The 25117-nt window shown below is 40.7% G+C and overlaps 1 protein-coding gene across 12 annotated transcripts; it reads right to left on the minus strand.

Annotated features, from left to right (window-relative positions):
- Positions 1-8851: 8851 nt before the first annotated feature.
- Positions 8852-13005, minus strand: LOC121774970 (glutathione S-transferase 2-like). 12 transcript variants are annotated; one of them, XR_006045074.1, is made up of 8 exons: positions 12430-13005; positions 12284-12358; positions 11221-11274; positions 11055-11131; positions 10683-10744; positions 9922-9970; positions 9457-9509; positions 8852-9361 (listed from the first exon to the last, which is right to left on the minus strand). XR_006045074.1 is itself a non-coding variant. In XM_042171896.1 (7 exons), exons 2-7 carry the CDS (start codon positions 12460-12462, stop codon positions 9966-9968), a joined length of 306 nt encoding a protein of 101 aa, XP_042027830.1. In that variant the 5' UTR covers positions 12463-12507; positions 12718-13005; the 3' UTR covers positions 8852-9965. The 12 variants fall into 12 exon arrangements, 6 of the variants coding, with proteins under 6 accessions (XP_042027830.1, XP_042027834.1, XP_042027833.1 ...); XR_006045073.1 differs by lacking the exon at positions 9457-9509 and adding an exon at positions 9557-9584 and having other exon boundaries at positions 8852-9456; XR_006045072.1 differs by lacking the exon at positions 9457-9509 and adding an exon at positions 9557-9653 and having other exon boundaries at positions 8852-9456.
- Between the last annotated feature and the right edge of the window lie 12112 nt (positions 13006-25117).

Here is a 25117-nt window from a genome sequence, read left to right on the forward strand (position 1 = left end):
AGAACAATTCCTCTGCAATCCTCACCAGAACAAACTAAAGGTTAAAATTCCATAAGCATCATGAATATAATCACCGATGTAGCATAAGAAAAAATAAATAAATGAATTTCCACATACATGATAACTGACCTGTTTCATCCGAGGCCGAAAGCCAAAGACAATAATTCTCATATCTTTACCTGCAAATTTTCATAGGATAATGAAATCAAAGAAAATCAATCACACAAGCTTAATCATGTATGAAGTACAAACACAGAGAACGAACAATAAAACATGCAAAAACTATAAGTCGCTGATGATTTAACTAAACTGGCATGCCATAATATCAATTACCACAAAAGATTGGGTTTTTTTTTCAACTTTGAGCCGAAAATAAAATAATGGTTCAAAAATGGAACCTTCTTTTTACAAAAAAACGCGTTTTCTCTGTTTTTGCAAAAAAAAAGGCGCCTCAAAGTAGGAAAAAAACCAAACGATTAGTCAATCCAAACTTCCAAAGATTATCAATTGTTCTCAATATATTTAGTTTTTAAGAAAGGATTCTGAGCATCATACCAATGACCTGAAGCAATCGTTGAGGTGGATACTTATCAATCTGCCTGGGAGCCGATGGCAGCTTCATACCCTTCAACCAATAACGAATATCAGAATTCAAGATCTTGCATTATCAAATAACAAAATAACTGCTTTAGGAAGAAAATTCAAGAAACAAATAATGCAAAAAGAAACATGAGAATATGAGATGCATAAAAGTGTAAAAGGAAAACTATCACATTTTCACAGGAAAGTGAAATTTTTATCGCACTGGAAAATGGATTGTTGTGACGATAAGTTTAAAACCAAAACCATAAGCGAGGCTATAGAATTCAGATGCCCCAAAGGCAAATTTCCAGATGGGCAGAGGACAAAGTGAAATCAGAGAAAACTATTTGTATTTAACTTTTGAAAATGATACGCAGTGATTACGAACATATAACATTCCTTCTGATTAGCATCTGTGAAGGATGTATAAGCATGAATATATTCAGCAAGACTCTAACTATGCAAAGCATCAGCATGCATCCTGTAGCCCTTGATCATCTTTATATACCACCTTATATGCACCTCCTGGCATTAGTCTAATTCCTCTAAGAAACAACTACGGATCCCATTAGAAGGATTGGTTTCTGAAATTTAAGTGCAGAACTGAGTCAGCCAGTTGACTTTTTGCGTATAAAGTTAACAACACATTGAAAGGGGCATAAAGAAGAACTCCTCTCAGAAGAAGACCAAAGATTATAGACTCCATCCATTACAACTTACAGTTTTGCTGAACTTCTCAATTGTTGCCAAAGGTGTAGTGCCAAGTTCTATAACGCTTCTAGATCCATCACTCTACAAAAGGAAAGAATGGTGCTATAAGCATAGAGTTGCATTTTATTTTACAAATGTTAATTGTTACATCAGAAGGCAGTACCATGATTAAAATAAATGGACTCGTGGTTGAAATTTTCACACGGTAAAGCACAAAATATTGTGTTTGATTCATAGTCGTGATGGTCAAAGATGGAAGTCTATCAGAAATTCTAAATCATATATAAGTTTTAATGTGGCGGAATGAAATCTAGCTAAGCAATCAGCACAGAGTTTAGTGGGTAAACTAATATGAATAAATCATTTAAAAGTAATATAAAATGGCTGCCATACAACCAACGGGTTGTGGCACAGTTGGCGGCGCGGAGCTGTGGTGACCTTAAGGTCACAGGATCAAACCCGGCCCGCAGGGAGACTTTCGGCCTTAATCCGCAAACCCGGTCAACCAAGATTAGTCGGGTTCCGCCAAAGGCGGGATAGGAACACTTGTGGTCAAACCAAAAAAAATGGCTTCCATACATGATACTTAGGCATGAGAGAAGGCTGTCAAGCTATAGCTCTTCTTTGTACAGATGGCCTTCCCGGCCCTATATTGCGTGCAGAGAACTATCAAACCATAATAAGTGCAAGACGACAATCTAACCTAACTGTTAATGATCTGCATGATAAGTGGGAACAATGTTTTCAATCTCGTATGGCGGCTTATGGCGGTTTGCCTAAAAACCGCCACTGAGATATGGCGTATTAGTATGGCGGATATGGCGGTCAAAAGTTAAATAAATAAAATAATACTTATATATTTATATATAATTCAAAAATTAAAAATATTAAAAAATATTAAAAATATAACATCTAAAACACTTTAAACAATTAATAAAGCATAATATACCACTCTAACCACCATGTTTCTTGCATAATGCCCTATTCCTAAATGCAGTACACACGCAATGTTGTCAAATGTCGGATATGGCGGTACTATGGCAGCGACATGATGCTATGGTGTTTCCACCACCGAACGCCATGCCATAGCGCCATGGCGCCGCCATATCCGCTATTTGATAACATTGAGTGGGAACTACCAAAAGTAGAAAAGCATAAAAATATAATTTAAAATGAAAGATATTGTATTAACAACAAAGGAATGAACTTCAATGTCTTACCAAGAAAAGAAGACGAAAATTTGTTACATATAAATTTCCTGCCTCGTCAGTGTTAACAAGAACAATGCCATGTCCCTGGAAATAAATCTTCAATAGTTTAATCTCTAAATATTCAAGATTATGATAGCTTCTTTTTCGATATATTTTCAGTTGGCATAAAGCATAAAGCATATATGTATACCACAAGATATGAGATTCTTAAGAATTACAGAAGAATGAATACTAGCAAGAATCAACCAAATAATATTTCATATTCCCGAAATAGGAGAAAAACACAAAAAAGCCAGAACGATGATACATTTATTAAGGACTCATAAACAACAAGGGCAACATTTATGCACACAACTTAACATAGTCTGGGACAGATAAATTCAACAAATATATTTTACATGATTGTGGCTAGCCTTGACAGCTATGTTCCACAAAATTAGGGGTTTCTCATCCATACACTCTAGCATCTATCTCAAAGAAGATAAGGTTTCAAAATTTGCAATGTTCATTAATCTTGTAAGTTGTAACAAAGATTTACTCAAGTAACATAAATATCATCTAAGTTCTTACATATTCAACAAGCCAAAGTTGTGAGAAGAAAAAAAACAGAATTAGGAATCATTGTAAGTATTATGAAGGGATGAGAAATCCCCAAAAGCTGAACTGATCCTGACTATCAATAAACTCGAATCTCTAACAACATCTAGAGATAGGCATTATAGTCATTATAAATTAAGACCTAGGCCCACCAAGCAATTCCAAACATTACTCTTTCCCACACCTCCTCTTAAGCAATGTGAAAATAGCTAACAGTAACCTAAAATTCTAAAAAGCACTAGAAACCACGTAAAAGTTCATTAACACTAATTACACCTTCATTTGATACAAGTATTTCAAAAAAAAATTCTTCACCATTTGGAAATCTTACATTAAACTCACCACTACTAGTTTCCAAATTGTGCAGTTATGATTAGCAGCTTGAAGCTAGAGAATTACTAAAATTGGGGAAAAGAAGTTTCATAATATGATCAACTTGGAGCACAATATATATTAATTGCTGCTTCCTTCAGAAGTTCTGAACTTTAAATCTAAATTCACATTCTCAAAACCACACATTAAGCAAAAATTCTAACAATCCAAATTCGAAGCCCCACAAACACTAAGAAACTCAATTTTCTGCATTACCTCTACAATGATAAACTCCGCTTCAAGCAACAGCTGCTGCAGTCCCTGCGAAACTGGCTTCGAAGCTGAAACCTGCTGAAAAGGTGAAAGGGAAATCACATACATTTGCTGGAAAAACAGAAATTGCAAAAAAGGGCGTAATGGGAGAAAATTAGAAAAACCCTAGCGGGAATTTTCAAATACATCAACTTTAGTCCATTCGATGGCGTCCCAGCTGCCGGCGCCCTCAATTTTCTCCGGCTCCAATTCACGTAGCGACGTCGTTCGGCCGGACCTCGTTCGCGGCATAGGTTGCATATACGAATTGAAGTGTAAAAAAATTAGCTTTATTTTCCCAAGAGTGGAACAAAGGGGTTTTTTCTTTTTTAGTTCTAAGATAAAACTTAGATTCCGTAATTGTAGGGTCTTTTTTTTTAATTTCGGGTTTGGGAGAGACGCATGACCCACATGCATCTCCTTTTAATGAAACGCACGAGGGAGATCGTCTTTCATAGAGACGCATGAGGGACATGCGTCTCTCATTTTTTTCGATTTTTTTTAACGACGCATGCGTCTTTCATAGTAATGATTGCTATTTGGAGAGGATTGCTATTTTGGACAATTAAATGGATAAATTCTTGAGATCGGCTGACAAGGACGGCCCCACTTGACAGCACTAGCTTCCGTACCTTCCTCAAACTAATTCAAATTGTTTTGTGCAGATTGATGTATAAAATTCATGTAAAATAAAAAATAAAAAATAAAAAAAAAGTAAAAAAATTTGAATCATAAAAATCGAAATATGGAAGAATCAGCGCATAGATAGGAATAGGAATAGGAATAGGAATAGGAATTAGGAAGAGGATAAGAAAGTAGGGAAAGTGTCGCTACAGAAGAGTTGGGGTTGGAAATGCTATGTGATCTTAATCCATTAATATCTTCAATTACAAACAAGTCATGGGTATGGGTCATGCGTCTCTCCTAAATACGGAATAAAAAAAAAGTCCAGTACACTCAAGGAATGTTATTTGTGGTCTAGAACTAAAGAAGAAAAAACCCTGGAACAAAGGGGCGAAATTGATGGATGGGATGGGAGCTGCTGACAATTTGACAAAAGATTATTCTAATACAGGAGATCAACTTCATCGTGACACGTCACTCGGTCCGGCCCCATCTGACGCTGCCCCAACCGGTTATTCTTTTAGTTAAGGCAGTGGGGCTAGGCATGCACAAGGGTCGGGAACCGCCGGTTCCGGGCCCGAACCGGCGGTTCAAGGGTCGAGAAATCCATGAACCTGAACCGGCCCGCCTAGCTCCCGGCGGTTCCGGTTCCGGTTCAAAAAACCGGCGGTTTACGCGGCGGTTCAAAACTGCCGGTTTTCGGCTTGAACCGCCGGTTCCGGGCCGGTTCGACGGTTCGACGAATTTTTTATTTTTTTTTGCATTTTTCAACTTTTCAATTTTAATCAAATTACATTACACTTTTCAAGTTTGTTTTTTTATGAAATGTGAGTAAATAAAATTGAAAAAAATACGGCTAAAGTTGCAATTTTATTAAAATTGCATGTTTACAAATTACACGTTACAAGTTACAACAATTACAAATTGAAAACATATGGCGGTCTTGAAGTCTTAAACAAAATTTAAATACAAATGAGACTACTAGTGAAGAACTAATTACAAATGACAAGAAACGACGTTGAAGTTCTTAAACGTATAAGTGTATTATATATATACTCTTAACCGGCGAAGAAGATCTTTCTACATAACTAAATTAAGGACACCTTTAGCAATTCAACTTTAAATGTTGAGTTTCGTCTAACAATCAACAATTATAGTAGAATTGTCAAAAGTTTCCCTCATTTAGCCGTATAGAGAAATATACTTCATCGACTAGAGTATATACAAATACAATTATGTAATTGTATTTGCATATTTTTAAAGTAGGAATTAATGGGAAAAAAAGAAATAAAAGAAAAAGGACTTGAGCTCAACTTAAATTAAAAATTTAAGTTGAGGTGCCTACGTATCCCAATTGCTCATTTGCATTAGGGAATCAAAGTCCACGTAGTTCTCTTACCTTACTTACCTATTTGGCTTGGCCGGCGGCGGTTGACGGTTGGCCTAATCTTCATCCCCGGTGAATTCATCTTGTGATCCCTCTTGACGATCATTCCAATCATTTTCTTGTTCTCGGACGTCAGCTTTGGCCCAATCATCAAGTAACATCACGGCTTCCATATTTTTCGCCGAGAGCTTACTTCTTGATTCATCCAAAACGCGCGAGCCAACACTAAAAGCGGACTCGACGGCGACGGTGGAAGCCGGAACAAAAAACCGCCGGTTTCTGACAAAAAACCGGCGGTTTATAACCGGTTTTGCAGGCCTAAACACTGACCCTACGACCTAGCCTCTGAAAAGTTGCCGGAACCATCGGAAACCGGCTCCCGAACCGCCGGTTTACCCCGACAAACCGCCGGTTAACCCCTCAACCCGACGGTTTACCCCGCAAACCGCCGGTTCCAACGGCTATCCTAAACCCCTACGCGAACCCTACGAACCCCTAACCTACGAAACACTGTTCGATCCTTTGAACCGGCGGTTCGAACCGCCGAACCGCCGGTTTTGAACCGCCGGTTCACGGTTCAATATATTGCCGAACCTGAACCGGCCCTTCCGACCCTTCAACCCGCCTGCCGGTTCAAACCGCCGGTTCCGGGCCCGGTTCCGGTTCATGAACCGGCGGGCCCGAACCGGCGGGCCGGGCCGGTTTGTGCATGCCTAAGTGGGGCGCCCTAAGGCGCGCCACATCATCAATTTTATCCTCCTTTCCCCCACCTGCAGTGGGGCGCCCTAAAGCGCGCCCTTAGGGCGCCACACTGCATCAGTTTTATCCTCCTTCCCCCCACCTGCAGTGGGGCGCCCTAAAGCGCGCCCTTAGGGCGCCCCACTGCATCAGTTTTATCCTCCTTCCCCCCACCTGCAATGGGGCGCTCACATCATCATTTTATTGTTTTGTTTAATTAATTTAAATGTTTTCAAATAACAAGTAACGAGTAAATAAAAAACGTCTAAATAACAAACGGCGACGCATTAATAAAAAAAAGTTACGCCATTCAACTTACAAAAAAAAACAACTAAGTCGGTGTAATTCCCAACTTCCGACGCAGCTCATCGATTAACGCCCGGAGATATTCGGCTTCGTCAGGGTCGGTACACTTCTTGAGGGCCTTGTGTGTCGCAATAACGTCCTCGCCATCGACGCTGTTGCCAACGACTCAAACGCGGTGGCCGTATGGGTCGGGAGTGTTTCCGGGAACGGAGATGGGTTTACAGCGGTCGAGGATGAGGTAGCGGCCGCCTTCTCCTTGGCCTTCGTAGCCTTGACGCCGGGAGGACGCCGGTGTGCCGGAACTCCCTTCATCCACGTACGTCCGGTTGAGGTCAACCGGGTGATTGCTGCTGCCGCTGCTCGTGTAATCACCAGCTTCGGTGGTCTTGTCCTCTTCGGCGCACCAGTGTGCAGAATTCCACCTTGGAACTTCTGCTTGTCCCTCAAGAGCGCCCAGATGGCCTCGTGCTTGAAGTCGTCGTACAACGACCGGTACGACAACAACGCTTTAGCGCGCACGTCGCTCAAGCTCTCGCCGCTCCCCTGTGCCCGCGTGAACTTCTCGAACTCCGCCGCGTACAAGTTCACTTGCTTCTTCACTTGATCCCAGTGCTTGCGGAGTTGCTCACGTTTGCGCTTGTAGGCGGTCGGCGGCTTGGCCTCATTGTAGAGGCCGGCGATGCGCTCCCAGTACGCGACCTGCCTCTGGTTGTTCGCGAAAATCGGGTTTTCCGATATATCTACCCAACACCTGGCCAAAATGAGGGTTTCATCGTCGGTGTAGTTCGTACGGCCGGGGGCGTACTCATTGCAATTTTCGGGAGGCATCAACTTCTGCGCCCGCTGCCGGTTCAGCTTCTTTTTGGGTGGGGCGGAAGCGGTCACGGCAGGTTCAGGATCGGCCGTTGCGGCGTCACGGCGGGAGGGAGCGCTTGGTCGGTTTGAAGACGGCTCCATGTCAGACAACCCGTACGATTCCGTACTGAAATCGGGATCGTACTGGTTGTCGGCGTCGAACGAACGATATTCGCCTGGTTCTGTACCCAGCCAACGCGCCTCTCCGCTAAACATAGGACTATTGGGACTTGAATCCATTTCGTAGTAATTATGTAAATGTAAGTTTCGAAAGTGATATCGTGAAATGAAATTAGAAATGAACTCTATTTATAAAAAAACGAAACCGCGTGCCATCGTCCGCGTCGATCGTCCGCGTAGCCCACAATGGGCCGGACGATGGCGCGGACGATGGCCTATCGTCCGCGGCCATCGTCCGCGTAGGCCGCAATGGGGCGGACGATGGGCATCGTCCGCGCTATACTCCGCGCCCTTAGTATAGGGCGCGACGATCCTATGTCACGCACCCGCAATGGGGCGGACGATGGCGGGCGCGGACGATGCGCGCCATCAGGCGTGCCATCGTCCGCCCCATTGCGGATGGCCTAAGAGACTAGTTTATCATATCCTCCCTAATTCAATTAATATCCACTTTTTTAAATTCCTCAAAATTTTAGAAAGATAGTTAAATATTTTAATAAAGAAAAAAATTTATTTTCAAATATTGAAAATGGAGATCTTCAATGAGACAAACTAACAAGCAAAAATAGACATCTTGAGTGGGACGAAGAGAATAGTTGATATTTCCTCCGGTCCCATTAAATATCTCATATCTGACTAGTACGTAAAAGGTTCGTGGATTGTGGATTCTACTTTTATACATTAGATTTATTATAAAAGGTGTAATATTAGTTTGTGGAATGTTAGATTCATTTGTTTGTGTACGAAGGGAAATTGCGTGTTCAAAATGCACCAAGTGATTATTTATTTGCATTGTACAAAGGGAACTCGCAAGTTTAAATATAAGGAAATAGAAACGTATTACTCCATCTGTCCCATTAGAAATTAAATGTTTTCCTTTCCGAATAGTCCTATTAAAAGTGAAACATTTCCTAAAATGGAAACAACTATGTCTCTACTTTTAGTATACAATCACTATGCACTCTCGAAACATGCTTTTAGTATACTAACCTTAATAATAGCTAACCCACAAGAGTATGGTATCCATAATGCTAAGTTTGGCCAAGTACCACAACTTGTATTAATCACTATTTAGAAAGTCATAAGGTGAGTTTGTTGATATAAACTACTACACAAATTCAAACAATAAGTAAACAGTGGTTTGAGTGTAGAACCAGAGCTAAGGACTGATGCGTTGTGTGCTTACAAGCTATACAGAGGTCCTTTCATTAATGATTCCACCTTATTGAATGGAGTAATACAGTACATCTCTTGCTTGGGCACCAAAGCATACATTATCTGTCGAATGTTAACGTGCGTTTAGAGCATTAATATTCTGCGGGAAGCTGAGCAAATTGATTTTAAGCACGCTGAGGAGAGGATGGTAGAGGCCGTGTTGCACGATGAGATATAGCAAACAACAAGGTAGACTGGTTCTAGTTAAAGAATCGTGCCATCAGTCTCTCGCCTCAGGTGGCGTGTCAAGCTGCTTCCCAGGCATTGCATCTCGAAAAGCAGGGAGTTCTTTGTATGCCTCGTTGAGCTTTGACAAAAGAGGGAACTCTTTCTGCTCACATTCAAAACCAGAGTCATGATTAGAAGGTTTTAGGTTCGTTCATAAGCATGATAGATGTAAAGGAATAAGAAATGGAAAATGGAAACCTGTAGTTTAATGGAAAAGAAACCCATGTCCATAATTTACAGAAATTAAACATCTGAATTATAAAAAAAATTCAGTACAGAAAAAGTTCATAATGTTTACCAGAAATATTTGGAGCTCAAGTATTAAGCTGTTTCAAAGCATACAAGAAACAAAAGAGTGTAATACTTGCATGATATGAAAATGTATTCCTAAGTAACTGAAACGATAAAATTTGGAGCTCAATGTACATAAATGAAAATGAATTTAAGGTATTGAAACAGTAAATTGATACAAGAAGCCCTTGTTGGTATGATGGAATGGAATAGAATGAGGGAATGGAATGTGACTCCTACTTCCATTCCATTCCATTCTTTGCTTGATATGATGGAATAGAACGGAAATGCAAAAGAATTTTCATTACATTCCTATCTTTATTCCATTCCATTCCATCATAAGTGCTTTGTGGGGTTTCAATGAAGACATACCATATCAACGCTGAACCATTAATTGCTGAGGTGCCAAATACAAATCAGCCTGCAAATTTGTACCAAAAATATAATGCTTCTCAATGTTACCGCCAGAAGTGAGTCAAATTGGATTTAACACTACTTTTATGAATGTTATCCTCTAGGAAACAGATCATTTCATGCAGATGATATGATGTTGCTTTGACAATTCTAAGTTACTACTCCCTCCGTCCCCAAAGAATATGCACTTTGGGGACGGCACAGGTTTTAATATAAAATTGGTAAAGTAAGAGAGATGTAGAGAGAAAATGTAATTAAAGTATTGTTAGTGGAGAATGAGTCCCACCTTATTAGAGAGTAAAGACTTTCCAAAATTAGAAAGTGAATATTCTTGTGGGACGGACTAAAAAGGAAATAGTGCATATTCTTGTGGGACGGTGGGAGTATTATCTTAGGAGCTGAGGATAGAAACATAAAGTTACAATTCAAATAACTACACTTCGTTTTCCAGGAGTGACAAGGGATGAATTTGATTCAAAAATGATGTTTAAAAAATATTTTTAATGATTCCCGGTACGTGGGATCTTTGAAAGAGGTTGTCTGCTAGGATTTTTTCAGAAAAATATTGTTTCATGAATATATATATTCATATATAGAAGAAAAAGTGGAGATTGCGAAGTCTATGGACAGCTGAACCGATGACTATTCATGATTCCATGACTGAATCAATTCCATACCGGTTCCAGAGTAAAAAAAATTCAACAAGAGAAGTGACGAACCAGATAAACTCCATCTCCTGTAGCATACTTTCCAGCGAATTTTTCCAAAAACTTCTCCAGAGCTGCACTCAATTAGGAAAAAAAATACTAAAATCAGTTTGGTTGTGCTATATAGAAACATTGTTAAGCTACTGTTAATAACAAAATGGTTCCAACTCTAGTTGTTTATCATTGGCATTGGACATTCGGATCAAGAAAATAAGAAACTTAAACAACTAGAATGATATTGCAATGGGATATTCACCAGAGCTCTTACCAATATATTTTTCAAAGTAAAAACAAAACTCTAACTGAATCTCTTCAATGTACAACAAGCTTGTGTGGCTATTTCGAAACTACCAAGTTTTGATACACATTATTGTCAAAACTTACCAGCAAACCTCATTTTTAATATGATGCTGAACCCATGAAAGCTTCTCATCAGCTCCCAGTTTTTGTTGAATATACCGCTGTGATTTATAAACAATCATGTGGATGTCTTCTTTGTTCATATAATACAACAATGGACTATAAATGAAAAGGGTGATTATATGCTTACAACGATGGGTACATTCTGGTAAGGTTGTATGCTTGCAAAAATAATGTTTGCTGCCTATTATGCACAAGAAACGGGAAGAGTTAGGACCGAGGACAGATACAACAACAATTACTGTAAACTTATTTAGTACAAGCTCGTAAATTGGTGGATACGCATACCATGAATACAGTTGAAGAAGGGTTAGTTTATTGTGTGTGTTTAAATTAAAGACTCTTTTAGTTTTGGTTAATAGACATATAATCAGTCTTAGTTGGATAGGTTTTTTTATATATAGTTATTCTTCTGTGTGTTTGGTCTCTGAATCAGGTTAAGAATTCAGGTATCTTCAAACAAAACTCGAATTTAACTCTATAAGAAAGAATTTCTTTCAAGCTAGGAAGACAACTGACTTAATGTCCCAACAGAGTTATCCTTATCATTGTTCCACCAGAAACTAGAGTTTCTCTACCTTATCACTGCTTAATATGACTCACGAAATATAACTCTCGCATGCATCCCTGGAGAGCTCGTAACTGCCAAGGCCACTTATGATCATCGACTACAGAAACGAAGGTTAAGGTTAATCCTTTCTAACTCGATCCACCTTCAATTATTTTGTTAGTTAGGCGGTTATATCTCGGTTACCAGGAACGGAAAGGATGATCATTGGATCCAAGTGATTGGAGGTTTCTAGGCTTATTGCATTATCTTTTATTTTGTTTTAAATTAAGTTAGGATTTCATGGGATTTGAATAACTTAGGGATTGATTGAATAATTAAATTAATTAGAGCAAATTTGATGGGATTATTGTCTACTAAACTCCTATATATTCCATAGGGGAGTTTGAAGAATGTATCCAGAGAGATCAAAGGCGGTGAGAGGATTGTAGTTTCCAAGTTCTGTTGGTTATTGTTTACAAACACTTGAGAGTTACCTTTATATTGAGCTGTTTATTCACTTGCCTTTTCACTCCTATATATACATGACAAATTATTTTTCTCCCAACCTATCTAACAATCTTAGTAGCAAGATGTTCTTCCAATTCAAATAGACAGTAGCTTGAAGGTAGAAATGTTTTGTCACCTGGTAATTGAGGGCCTTCAGCTGTATATCGTGAGGTAACAAGGGACGTTGAGGAGGATACCTCTCCTCCAGATACTGCAACTCACCATACAATCAGATAACAGCAAAAACAATGGAATTGGCATACAAAACCCAATAATACTTGCCAATAAAATTGTCTGAAACAACAGTATCTCCATCCATAAGCACAGGCACCAATCCAACCGGATTAAGCTTCAAAAAGTCTTTCAAATTCAAAATATTTATCATAATTTGCACATACATTAGAGCAAACATTAACATAACATCTCCTTTCTGCAAGTTAACCGCTATGTACTCATACTCCAGCTCTGATCATTTTTCTCACAATTAATCATATAGGTACATAAATGAAGCGGATTTTTGAGTAACTTAAAAATAAAATAAAAGGATTAGTAAATCAAAATTCCATTTACCCTTAAGATTGAGAGCAATTCGTACAACGCAGGAGCAAGAGCTCCGCCAATGAGAGAAAAGCTTCAGCCTGCTTCAACAGTGATCATGTCAATTTTAAACATCTAAGAATATACACAGATTCTTTTGCATACAAAAATAGAAATGAAGTGAAAACAAGAGTCGAATGTCTTCCCCATGATCACACTCAATTTCAACCATGAACAAAAATTCTTTCAACTTGCCCAAGAAGAAGTGAGTCTAGTCTGTCTACTTTTCTTTACCCACTTATTTAGCTTGCACACTTTTCAACTTTAATTTATCTCTCAATTTCTAGTTTCCACAACTTTTGAGGTCATTTTCATTTAAAAAATTCAGCAAAGTTTATCTAAATAACTTGAAACCACAAATTTAATTCAAATAGTCGATAGATGTGTGAAATCACATATTTGATTCTAATAGTCGATAGATATTGTATCATGAATAAAGGTCAAAATTAGTAACCACAAATTTAATTCAAATAGTCGATAGATGTGTGAAATCACATATTTGATTCTAATAGTCAATAGATATTGTATAATAAATAAAGGTCAAAATTAGCTGTGAACATATATCTATTTTATGATTTTAGTGTAGATTTTATTTTTTGAATTTTTTCGTCCTATACATTTTAAATCGAATCGCAATTAGTCCTCTTAACAACTTCGTTATTTAACCGTCAACCATTTTAATCCCTATTTTGACCAACTTGAGCATGTTGATTGTGATTACCACTCCCTAATTAAAACCTTAATTACTTTGGGGTTATCATCTTCCTCAATAATCCTAACCCCAAATTGATGAGAGAGAGGGCGGCGACAGTTGAGGAGGTGCATGGAGGTGATGGCGGCGGAATCCGGGCGAGAGAGAGAGACGGAGGGATGCGACGGCGCGCCGTGCGCAGGCGGCAGCGTGAACAGGTCCGAGAGAGGGAGAGATTGGGGGGGTGGGGAGAAAGAGAGAGAAAGGAGGGGGAGACGGAGAAGAGAAGAGGGGAAGACAGAGGAGAGAAGAGGACCGCCGCCGGAGGCGACGGCGGACGGCAGCGCTGGAGGGCGGCGGCAGCAGCAAGTAGTGAGAATGAAGAGCTTCTCTCTCATCAATTTGGGGTTAGAGCGTCCACTATAAGGCGGACACGCCCAATAGCCCCGCCCGAGTTTTTGTCCATAGCCCCAATTTTGTTGTCCATAGCCCCAAAATTCTATTTCCGCCACTATAGTGGACAACTCCAATAGCCCCGAAATTTTATAATCAATTTTTATTTTTAAATATTTTTTTGTTTCAATCAAGTGTAATTTAAATAATCGCAGTGTAAATAACTAGAATACGAGGTAATTAGGCCCGAATATTCATTGTATTGCAAACCGGTAAAATTATACAACAAATAATTAAAATAAAATACAACTACAAAACTCCGGCACCGTCTACTCGGTGTCGGAGTCGGCTTCCTCGTCTTCCTCTTCTTCTTCTTCTTCTTCTTCTTCTTCTTCTTCTTCTTCTTCTTCTTCTTCTCCTCCTCCTCCTCTCTCGCTGCTGCCGGCCGCGGTATCCCCAGGCGCATTATCAACCAACCCCAGTCGACTCTCAAGCCGATTGATGAGCCTCTTGTAGACGTTCCTGACGTACGGGTCAGTTTCCCCTGCGTATGACCTGCATACGTCTTGCAGTTGTTGCATCAACGTTACGTCTATGCTATTGGCCAATACCTCGTGGGGTTGCACCGTGGGCTGTGGGATTGGGGCAGACAGGGGGATGCGCGATCCGGACGCGGCCGCCGTTTGGCGGGAGGCACTTCTACCCTCTCTGGCTTTGCGGATAGCGGCATGTTGTCCCATGGGCCGTCGTCGCCTAATGTGAGTCGCGGCTGGCTCATCGACTTGCTCGTCGGACTGCTCGAACTCGTGCGAGCCGCTCCCACTGCTGTATTCCCCGCCAAGGTTGTGCCTCGTGCGCTTCGGGCCAGGAGCTGTTTCCACCTCGTTCGCCACGATCGACCTGAATTTCGGACTATCCGCGAGGACAAGATACTCGTCCCACAAGGTGAACTTCGGCTGGCCCGTCTTGTGGTATTGGCCCTCCGACAGGGTCTTAACATCTGCTGCGCTTCGGCCACTCTCGGCGTGGCGAAGGTTGTTCTCGTATATGGACGCGAACAGCTTGGTAGCCCGCAGTATCCTACCGAACTTTTTTCCGATCTGTTCTGGGTCGCGCTTCTCGGCGCCGTCGGGCTTGAATTCCTCGTATGCCATCATGACGCGCCTCCAAAAGCTCCCCGACTCCTGATCGGTACCCACCACGGGGTCCGAAGTTATAGAATCCCACGCCTTCGCCACGACAATGCTCTCGTCTTTGCTGTATGGCTTGCCGCGGCTGGACCCCTCGCTACCGCCGGCACCACTGCCCTCGCTACTCGCAATGCCGGGGCAGCTGCCCGAGTGTCCACCGACGTTGCCGGTGCCACGACTGCCGCCTCCGCCCCTAGGGCATCTGCCCCTACCGCCACCAGAGCCCCGACTGCCGCTACTTCCTCGGGTCGGAACGGGTGTTTCCACCCGCGCTGCCGGCGTATCTGGAATGCCGGTACTGAGCAGACCCAGCATAGTATCAAATGCGTCTTGATCTGCTTCGGTGATCGGAGATTGGCTGGCTTGAAAAGGGGAACCCGGCCGCGCCAGGTGAAGCGCGTCTAGGTTGAGGAAGATGACGACTTAGAACGAAGATGATAACCCCAAAGTAATTAAAGTTTTAATTAGGGAGTGATAATCACAATTAATATGTTTAAGTTGGTCAAAATAGGGATTAAAATGATTGACTGTTAAAAATTGATGGAATTGTTAACGGATGACCAATTGTGATCCGATTTAAAATGTACAGGACTAAAAAATTCAAAAGATAAATCTAAGACCAAAATCGTAAAATTAGCATATGTGTAGGATTAATTTTGACCTTTACTCTTGTATTATTGTCATTTGTTTTTTTGCTCGGTGATTACATATGCATGTCATAGTTATTTACAACATAATACAACTAAAATTAAAACAAAAAGGATAACCGGTTTGAACATGATAAAGATCTGAAAAATTACATAATTAATTTATAAACACAATTATTAAATTAACATATGTAACTTTTAATGTGTAATTTTTAAAATTTACTAAAATAATTAGAAAATTTACATAATTAATTTATAAACACAATTATTAAATTAAAATATGTAAATTTTAATGCCTAATTTTTAAAATTTACTAAAATAATTAGAATGTCTGAAAGTTGCTTTTTTGCTTTATGCTTTTATCCTTGCGTGCTTTTTCACTATTTTAACATGTTATAGCCAATTAGGGTAACGTGGTCTCAATTTACTTTTTCGCCAAGTCCGCCCATTTTAGTACTCCTTCCGTTCTCTCATAGCTGAGGCATAACTTTTAGGCACGAAGTTTAAGAAATAGATGTTGAGTATAATAAATAAATAGATAAAAAAGTAAGAGGTTGAAAAAAGTAGAGAGAATAAAGTAAAAAGTGAATAAAGTTGAGAGAATAAAGTAAGGGATAGTAAAGCAAGAAAGAGAAAAATGTTACTATACATAGAAATGACTCAACTATGGGGGAACTTCCCGAAATGGAAAAATGACTCAACTATATGGGAAAGAAGGGAGTAATTCTTTAGCTTGACCTGTTAGTCGTGGGTTGTCTCTCGGATTTAAATGATTACACCCTTTGCGTATTGTTTCATGCTTAGTCATTTTATTCATGCTTACGTACCTTTTCAGTCTAACGGATCAGTCTAGTCAAACTCCCATGTTCATTTTTCCAGTAAAGCAGCTAATATGACCAGTTACCTTATTTCAACCTTCATGTTTTTTCATTCTATTTGATCAGTTAGATAGAATTTATTGTTTTCTCATCCAAGTCAAGTAGTTAATTCTTAACCCACTTAAATTTGCATGACAATAGTCAACCCCTTCCAAAATGTCCTTACACACCCTCGCAACACATTCATCCTTGTGGGATTCGATCCTTACTTCCCGTGCAAATAGGTTATAGTCTCATGGGTTAAGGTTTTAAAATATGCTTAGATTGCATCTCTAACAACATGTGGACACATATCTAGCGACTCTACTTAATCATTCTAGCGAATCTATTTGATCAGTTTGCAATTTATTTATATTTACGTGCATGCAAAAGAAGCTACTTTCAATAATGAAAAGTAATTAGAAAGTGAGATTCATATCCCGAAACAAGCTAGGAGTAGTCTTCTCTTTTTATTGTAATTCCCTTGGAGTTTGCCTTCTCGATTCGTCTTGCACTTGTCTTCTGTTTAATATCCAAAATCAAACTAATTTACCGTTTTTAGTAGCTTCAGCAATGAAACCCCTCCATGAGGAATCAATACCTTTTATACTATTTTGCAGGAATTGTTGTGTGGAAGGGAATTAAATCTTGTTTTTGTGGTTTTTAAGTCACATTAATTAATACCTAGAAATAACACAACACCATCCTCGATGGATCCAAACCTGTTGTCAAACATAATCATATAGATGGTGATGTTCGTTTCGATCGAGAAGAATTCACCATATTGAAATTCCTTTTTTGAGAGTATTGGTTATGTAACAAGAGGATAAGAGAAGTTGTGAAATGAAAGTGAATATGTTTATATTTTAGAGTCACAAATTTTGATTGAAAATAAAAATCCCAATTTAGCATCTCTTCTCTCCTCGCAATGCATATCCGTCCTTATGTCAGACCCCTCACGTGCAATGCGTATCCGTCCCTGTGTAGTCCCTTCTACCAACTCGGTCTTCCATTCCTCTCTTGACCCCACCCGACTCTACACCTCTCACCCACCCTTGCAACACAAGATGGCACGAACAGCCTTCTCTGAGCTGCCAAACACCCTAGAGGTCCATGTTGCCTTTGCACATGACCAAAATGAAAAAAACAAAAATATTGATTACGAATGAAAACAATATAATTAATTAACATGGAGGTGATCAAATGCAAACTCTACAGATTAAAAACATTAAACTATGATTTGAACCGTTACAAAATGTCAACAGATGGCAATATAATAGCAACAAAAAATATCAACACAGTGTCCACCGTTGATGCTGTTGGAAGGACTTGGAAAGATGCGAAAACGCGATTAGAATGCGGATCAAGTTATATGGAATGATAACCGAACCGTTCGGATCAGTTAGCAAATGTCGTTGCCACTTAATCACTGCAGTCTTGCTCTCGCTCTTTCTTCCTTACCAAAGTAATTTGTAAACTCCCAATTTTGCACAACTTTAACAGTAAAGCGGCAAGTTCGGGGTCGATCCCACAGAGAAGTTGGTGTGTCGAGTGTGTGAGTAGTGATCAGGGGGTTGGCTGCTGCCACGCTTTAACTTAGGAGTTTTTAACTACTATTTTTACTCTAGGGTTTAGGGTTTAGTAGGGCTGGCAAATCGTGCGGATTGGGTCATTATCGGGTCAACCTGATAATGACCCAACCCAATAAGGCCTAACCTGAACCCGACCTGTTAAGGAAACTGTAAATCCGAACACGAACCCAACCTGCTACCTTAAAATCCGAACACGACCCGCACCCGACACGAACCCGTTATCGACACGATATAATATGGGTTGACACGACACGATAACAACCCGAACCTGATATTACACGATTAAAACCTAATATTACATGATTAAACCTTAATTTTTAACCTAATTTACACAATTAAAATTCGTTTTATACTATTTAAACCTAATTTATAAGAAATTAAAAAATTAAAGTAATATATATTTTTTAAAATAATAATAAAAATAATAATATTATTTCTTAATGGGTTACCCGTATCCGACCCGCATCCGACCCGAACCCAACCCGAAATTATCGGGTTCTTAATGGGTCAACCCGATAAGGACACGGATCCAATAAGACTTGACCCCAACCCAATAATTTCGTGCGGATTCGTGTCGGATTATCGTGTCGTGTCGAAAATTGCCGGCCCTAGGGTTTAGGGCTCGGGCACAAGCACGGGCTCGGGCTCGGAGGCTCGGCGGGCGGCGGCGGCGGCGCGCGTGTGGGCTCTTTCACCCATCTTGATCCACTATAATTATTAAGTAATATAAAGTCACTTAATTTAAACACATTAAAAGATGTATTAATCCTCCAATGTGGGATAATTAACACTAGTTAATTATTCCCTAAGCTCATGCTCCAAGCTTTAATTAAAAGCTAATTATGCCCAACTTTAATCTACTATTTCTCACTCACCGGAAATCGGATTAGAGAAAGTGAATATACTACATTTATCTACGTAAAATGTAGATCGACGCTATATCATTTAATTTCACAAAATTAAATATCTCGTCATATTTATTATTTGATCAAAATCCATTGACCGGACATATTTAATCCATGATTTTTACAATCCCCCACATGAGTGGAAATAGCCGAATGCATATGCATGCAGACACAAGCTCAACCCTTGAGAGGTATATAAGCATAAGGATATGTAGTCGTTGGCTTTGAACCCTCCATAGTCGACACCATCAGATACACAGGCGGCTTAGTAGCGCGATGCTTTGAACTAATCCCCCACGGCGTGCACCGAGACAATGGTGTTAACGCTTAAACACCTCAACCTCATCCGTTCTCACGTTTTGTATCCATTGCGGTCTTGGACACCACTTTGGATTCATAAGTACGTTTTATGAAGCGACCACACTTCGCACTTACATAGGTGATTCTTAGTCAAGTACCTTGCCATACTTGGTCTCTTTGAGAACTCCATCTCTTTGAGATCCTTAAGAACCATTAAAAGTCATAGACTTAGCCTATACCACTAGGCAAGTTCTCCAACACTCTATTGCTCTCTAGGGAATAGATATAGTTGAGTGTTTCTCATGAACTCTCATAGCTTAGTTGTCCCTTTGAACCAAGTTCTTGGGATCTCCAGTCATCATGGTTGGGTACCACTATGATAATTCTTTAGTTTGTAGATTTCAAACCCATTCTCTCTAGCAACTTATTCATTTGATCACGGTTTAACCCTTTGGTTAGCGGATCCGCTAGATTATCTATTGACTTCACATAGTCAATTGTAATCACCCCTGTGATCAAATGTCTCACGGTGTTATGTCGTCGACGGATATGTCGAGACTTACCGTTATAGAAGCCATTGTTTGCCCTTCCAATAGCCGCTTGGCTATCGCAGTGGATCAGCACTGGTGGCACAGGCTTAGACAGAAATGGAATATCTTCAAGGAAGTTCTTAAGCCACTCGGCTTCCTCACCAGCCTTATCTAAGGGCAATGAACTCCGATTCCATTGTTGATCGGGCTATACATGTCTGTTTTGTGGATTTCCAAGATACAACACCACCCCCAATAGTAAAGACGTATCCACTTGTTGAAAGTGAGTCTCTATTATCAGATATCCAATTCACATCACAGTACCCTTCAAGTACCGGGGGTATCTCGAGAAGTGTAGCCCATGATTTAGAGTATGTTTTAAATATCTCAAAACCCTCACAAGAGCTCTCCAATGCTCTTTGCTTGGATTACTCGTGTAACGACTCAACTTGTTCACGGCACAAGCAATGTCAGGTCGAGTGCAATTAGTCAAGTACATAATGCACCCGATGACTCGTGCATACTCTTCTTGTGCAACGGGCTCGCCTTTGTTCTTGCTCAAGTGAACGTCGAGTTCAATTGGAGTCTTAACCGGCGCGCCATCATAGGCTTTGAATTTATTCAATATCTTCTCAACATAATGTGATTGTATTAAGATGATTCCATCAGACGTTCTTAGAATCTTCATTCCAAGAATTACATCGGCTAGACCCATGTCTTTCATGTCAAAGTTTCTCTTTAACATGGCCTTTGTATCATTAATTACTTGAGTGTTGCTACCCAAGATTAACATATCATCAACGTATAGACACACTATAACATGACCGTTATTAGTGCTCTTGATGTAGACACATTTGTCGCACTCGTTGATTTTAAACCCATTTGATAACATCACATTATCAAACTTCAAGTGCCATTGCAATGGCGCTTGTTTCAATCCATATAGGGACTTTACGAGCTTGCATACCTTTTTCTCTTGTCCGGGTATTACAAACCCTTCGGGTTGTTCCATATAGATTTCGTCTTCTAGTTCACCATTTAGAAACGCGGTCTTTACATCCATTTGATGAATCTCAAGATTGTGCAATGCAGCAATAGCGAGAAGCACTTGGATAGATGTAATCCTTGTTACAGGTGAATAGGTATCGAAGAAGTCATGTCCTTCCTTTTGTTTAAAACCCTTTACTACTAGTCGGGCTTTATACTTATCCACTGTTCCATCGGCCTTAAATTTCCTTTTAAGTACCCATTTGCAACCTAGAGGTTTCGCACCTTCAGGTAGATCTACCAACACCCAAGCGTGGTTTAGCAAAATTGAATCAATTTCGCTTTGAACAGCTTCTTTCCAATGTAACCCGTCTGGGCCATCGAAGGCTACTTTTATAGATGTCGGTTCTTCATCTAACATAAAAGCAATGTAGTCAGGACCAAACGTTTTTGGTGTTCTGACCCTACTACCACGTCTTAGTGTTGTATCATTTGGATCGGGCCTTGCACGCTTGCGCGATTCAGGTTCCTCATCCGCTGATTTAGAACTAGTGGCTTCAATCTCCACTGGTTTAGAACTAGTGGGTTCTTCCTCAATTCTTGTCCCAGAATCGGTTACGACTTTTTCTTTGTCTTTGCAAGAAAATGTATTTTCGAGAAATATGGCATTTCTTGACTCGATTGTTGTTCCTACAGTAATAGTCGATATTTCAGACTTGTGAACAACAAATTGATATGCACTACTGTTAAGTGCATATCCAAGGAAGATGCAATTAACCGTTTTAGGTCCGATTGTAACTTCTTTGGACGGAGGAACCATCACCTTTGCCAAACACCCCCACACTTTGAGGTATTTGTAGGATGGTTTCCTTCCCTTCCACAACTCATAAGGAGTAACGTCTTTTCCTTTGAGAGGGATCTTATTCAAGATATAGTTGGCTGTCAAAACAGTTTCCCCCCACATGTTATCTGGTAATCCTGAAGTCAGAAGCAGTGCATTCATCATCTCTTTTAGAGTTCGATTTTTGTGTTCTGCAACACCATTAGATTGTGGTGAATATGGAGCAGTTGTTTGATGAATTATACCACTTGCGTTGCATAACTCCTCAAACGGGGCTACATATTCGCCTCTTCTATCGCTTCGAATCGTTTTGATTTTACAACCAAGTTGATTCTCAACTTCGTTCTTATAATTTTTGAACGCTTCTATTGCTTCATCTTTACTTCTTAAAAGATAAATGTAGCAATACCTTGTGCAATCATCTATGAAAGTGATAAAGTACTTTTTACCACCTCTAGTTTGCACCATCTTTAAATCACATACGTCTTTGTGAATTAATTCAAGGGGTTTTGTGCTTCGTTCAACCGAGTGAAACGGCAACTTAGTCATTTTTGCTTCAAGACAAATTTCACATTTATCTTGGGTATCCACTTCATTAGCCTTTAGTAAATCTAAATTCACTAATCTTTTAATGGCTTTTGAATTTACATGTCCCAATCTACAATGCCACAAATTTGAACACCCAGTCAAGTAAGAGGAAGTAGATGCTTTATTATTATTAGCCAAAGGCTTTGCAACACTACGAGTTGCCACACTAAGCTTGAAAAGCCTGTCGGTTACATAACCTTTTCCGAGGGATTTTCCAAACTTATACAATACAAACCTATCAAACTCAAATACAAGTTTAAACCCCTTATTAACTAGTATTGATCCTGACACTAGGTTCTTGCGGATGTCCGGGACATGCATCACATCCTTCAAAGTGATAGTGAGGCCAGATGTCATCATGAGAATCACATTGCCAATGCCGAGGACTTCGGACGATGCTTGATTCCCCATGTTGATCTTCCTCCCTTCAACAGCAGTGTAGGAGGCAAACTTGCTCCTGTTTGAGCAGACATGAGCAGTAGCGCCGGTGTCGATGTACCAGCCTCCCTTGTTATCAACAAGGTTAAACTCTTCAGTGACCACAGCAATGAGGTCGTTTTCATCCCAGTCCTTGAACTCCTTCTCAACGACGTGGGCAGCCGGCTTCTTCTTCTTGTTGCGGCAGTCCTTTGCAAAGTGGCCTGGTTTACCACATTTGTAGCAGTCGCCTTCAAACTTCTTTGAAGGATGCTTTCCCTTCCCTTTGTCACTTGGACGGTTTGGGCGAGGGCGTTTGTTGGAGGGACCGCCCCACTCCAACAGATTGGCTTTGGCTTCAAGTGGGGTGAAGCCCTTAGCCTTTTGATCGCTTTTGCGCACATCAGCTTCAATGCGCAACTTCACGATCAAGTCTCCAAGGGTCATCTGCTTTCGCTTGTGCTTGAGATAGCTTTTGAAGTCCTTCCAACTGGGAGGAAGCTTGTCAATGATCATGCACCTTAGGAATTTATCGGGCAAGGTCTCCCTTCAGCCACTAATGCGTGGATGATCATTTGGAGCTCTTGGACTTACTCCATGATGGGTCGAGAATCGACCATCTTGTAGTCCATAAATTTGAATGCTACAACTTGTTCAGTCCCTGCAGCATTATCTATGCTATACTTCTTTTCTAGGCTTTCCCACATTTGTTTAGATGTGGTTAAATTGGAGTAAACATTGTACAAACTATCATCTAATGCACTTAGAATGAAATTTTTACAAAGATAATCTCCTTTCCTCCAAGCTTCATAGTCCGCCATGACTTCGAGCCTAGTCTCTTGGTCGCTTGGCGTGGGCGGCTCGTTTTCCGTGAGGAAGTTGGCGACGCCCAATGTTGTCAAGTAGAACAACATCTTTTGGTACCACCGCTTGAAGTCAGATCCTCCAAACTTTGGTGGCTTCTCGGCAGGTGGCATCATTCTTGGTGCCAAAGGTGACGCACTTGGTCCATGGAAGGAACAAATTTCGTTGCCTCCGAAGGAGCCGACAACCTGGTTGGGCATAGAGCCCCCACCATTCATGTTGGGCATAGAGCCCGCCATGAACGTACTATCCCCGAAGGGACTAGCACCCGCATGAGACCCGAAGGCCCCAGCATTCGTGTGAGACCCGAAGGCCCCAACACTCGATCCATTAAAGGATCCGAATGAACCACTAAAAGTGGAACCAACCGATCCACTTGAGGTGGATCCACCAGTGAGCCCAAGGGGGTTAACAAACTCCCAAGGGGTTGTTGATGAAGACGGATAGGGCCCGGGAGTGGGCATCATCGTCGGAATCGACGAAGTGTTGACAGGTCCAGTGGTCGCCATGGTGGAGGAAATGGCGGCGGCGGCGGTGGCAGCAGCGGTGTTGGATTCAGTCGACATCTCCAGCAAGGGTGTTAAATGTTTCGAAAGGTTTAGTTCAGTTTTATGGTCCAAATTCCTTCAAAGGCAAGTTATATCTCGTCTTGCGATTGTTGGATTTCTGGGATTACAAGAGATAAAAGCCGGGCGTAATACAACCCAAAGAAGAAACACAGAATGGAAAACTGAAACTGAATTACAATATAAAATTGGAAACAACTAAACCGTGAACAGTAGTTAGCCGAGTCGAGGAGGCCTCTTCCCGCAGGACGAGATACGCCCCGGTAGTGCTCTCGGTTTGGCGTGTCGTCCCCAAAGGCAAAATGGCTACGTCTCTTTCGATGCAGCACCGCAATCAACAGAGCTCCGGCGAACGGGATGGAGGAGAGGGCAGAGCTTCGACAGAAAGACAATGCAGAGAGAGGGAGAGATCTTATGCTTGTGAATGTGTGTACTAATGCAGTGGTATGGCTAGCCTATTTATATGCGTGTGGCAGGAGTGTGCCTTTCGCGTGTGGAGCGTGTGGATTTCTCACGTGGCAGCCGTGTAGGCTTTGACTGTGCCACGCTTGACGATGTGTCAAGCCACTTGGATTGCTGACTCGCCTGTGGTCTAAAAAGATTAGTTTGGGCCAAGCACCAAGCCCAAAGACCACCCAAAGACCAATTGCCAAGATCAAGATCAGGATCCGCGGCCCGCGCTCGCGAGTGTGGGCTCTTTCACCCATCTTGATCCACTATAATTATTAAGTAACATAAAGTCACTTAATTTAAACACATAAAGCTCATGCTCCAAGCTTTAATTAAAAGCTAATTATGCCCAACTTTAATCCACTATTTCTAACTCACCGGAAATCGGATTAGAGAAAGTGAATATACTACATTTATCTACGTAAAATGTAGATCGACGCTATATCATTTAATTTCACAAAATTAAATGTCTCGTCACATTTATTATTTGGTCAAAATCCATTGACCAAACATATTTAATCCATGATTTTTACAGTTTTTGCATTTTTTCACTAC

This window comes from Salvia splendens, chromosome 17 (genome assembly GCF_004379255.2).
Source record: "Salvia splendens isolate huo1 chromosome 17, SspV2, whole genome shotgun sequence".
NCBI classification, from domain to species: domain Eukaryota; kingdom Viridiplantae; phylum Streptophyta; class Magnoliopsida; order Lamiales; family Lamiaceae; genus Salvia; species Salvia splendens.

Bases quoted from the DNA above. Each gene is read 5' to 3' on its own strand.
- LOC121774970 (XM_042171896.1), bottom strand. From the start codon at position 12,462: ATGGAGATACTGTTGTTTCAGACAATTTTATTG. The intron at 12,359-12,429 runs GCAAGTATTATT...GGTGAGTTGCAG, and splicing joins TGTTTCAGACAATTTTATTG to TATCTGGAGGAGAGGTATCC. The intron at 11,275-12,283 runs GTGACAAAACAT...TGTGCATAATAG, and splicing joins TGAAGGCCCTCAATTACCAG to GCAGCAAACATTATTTTTGC.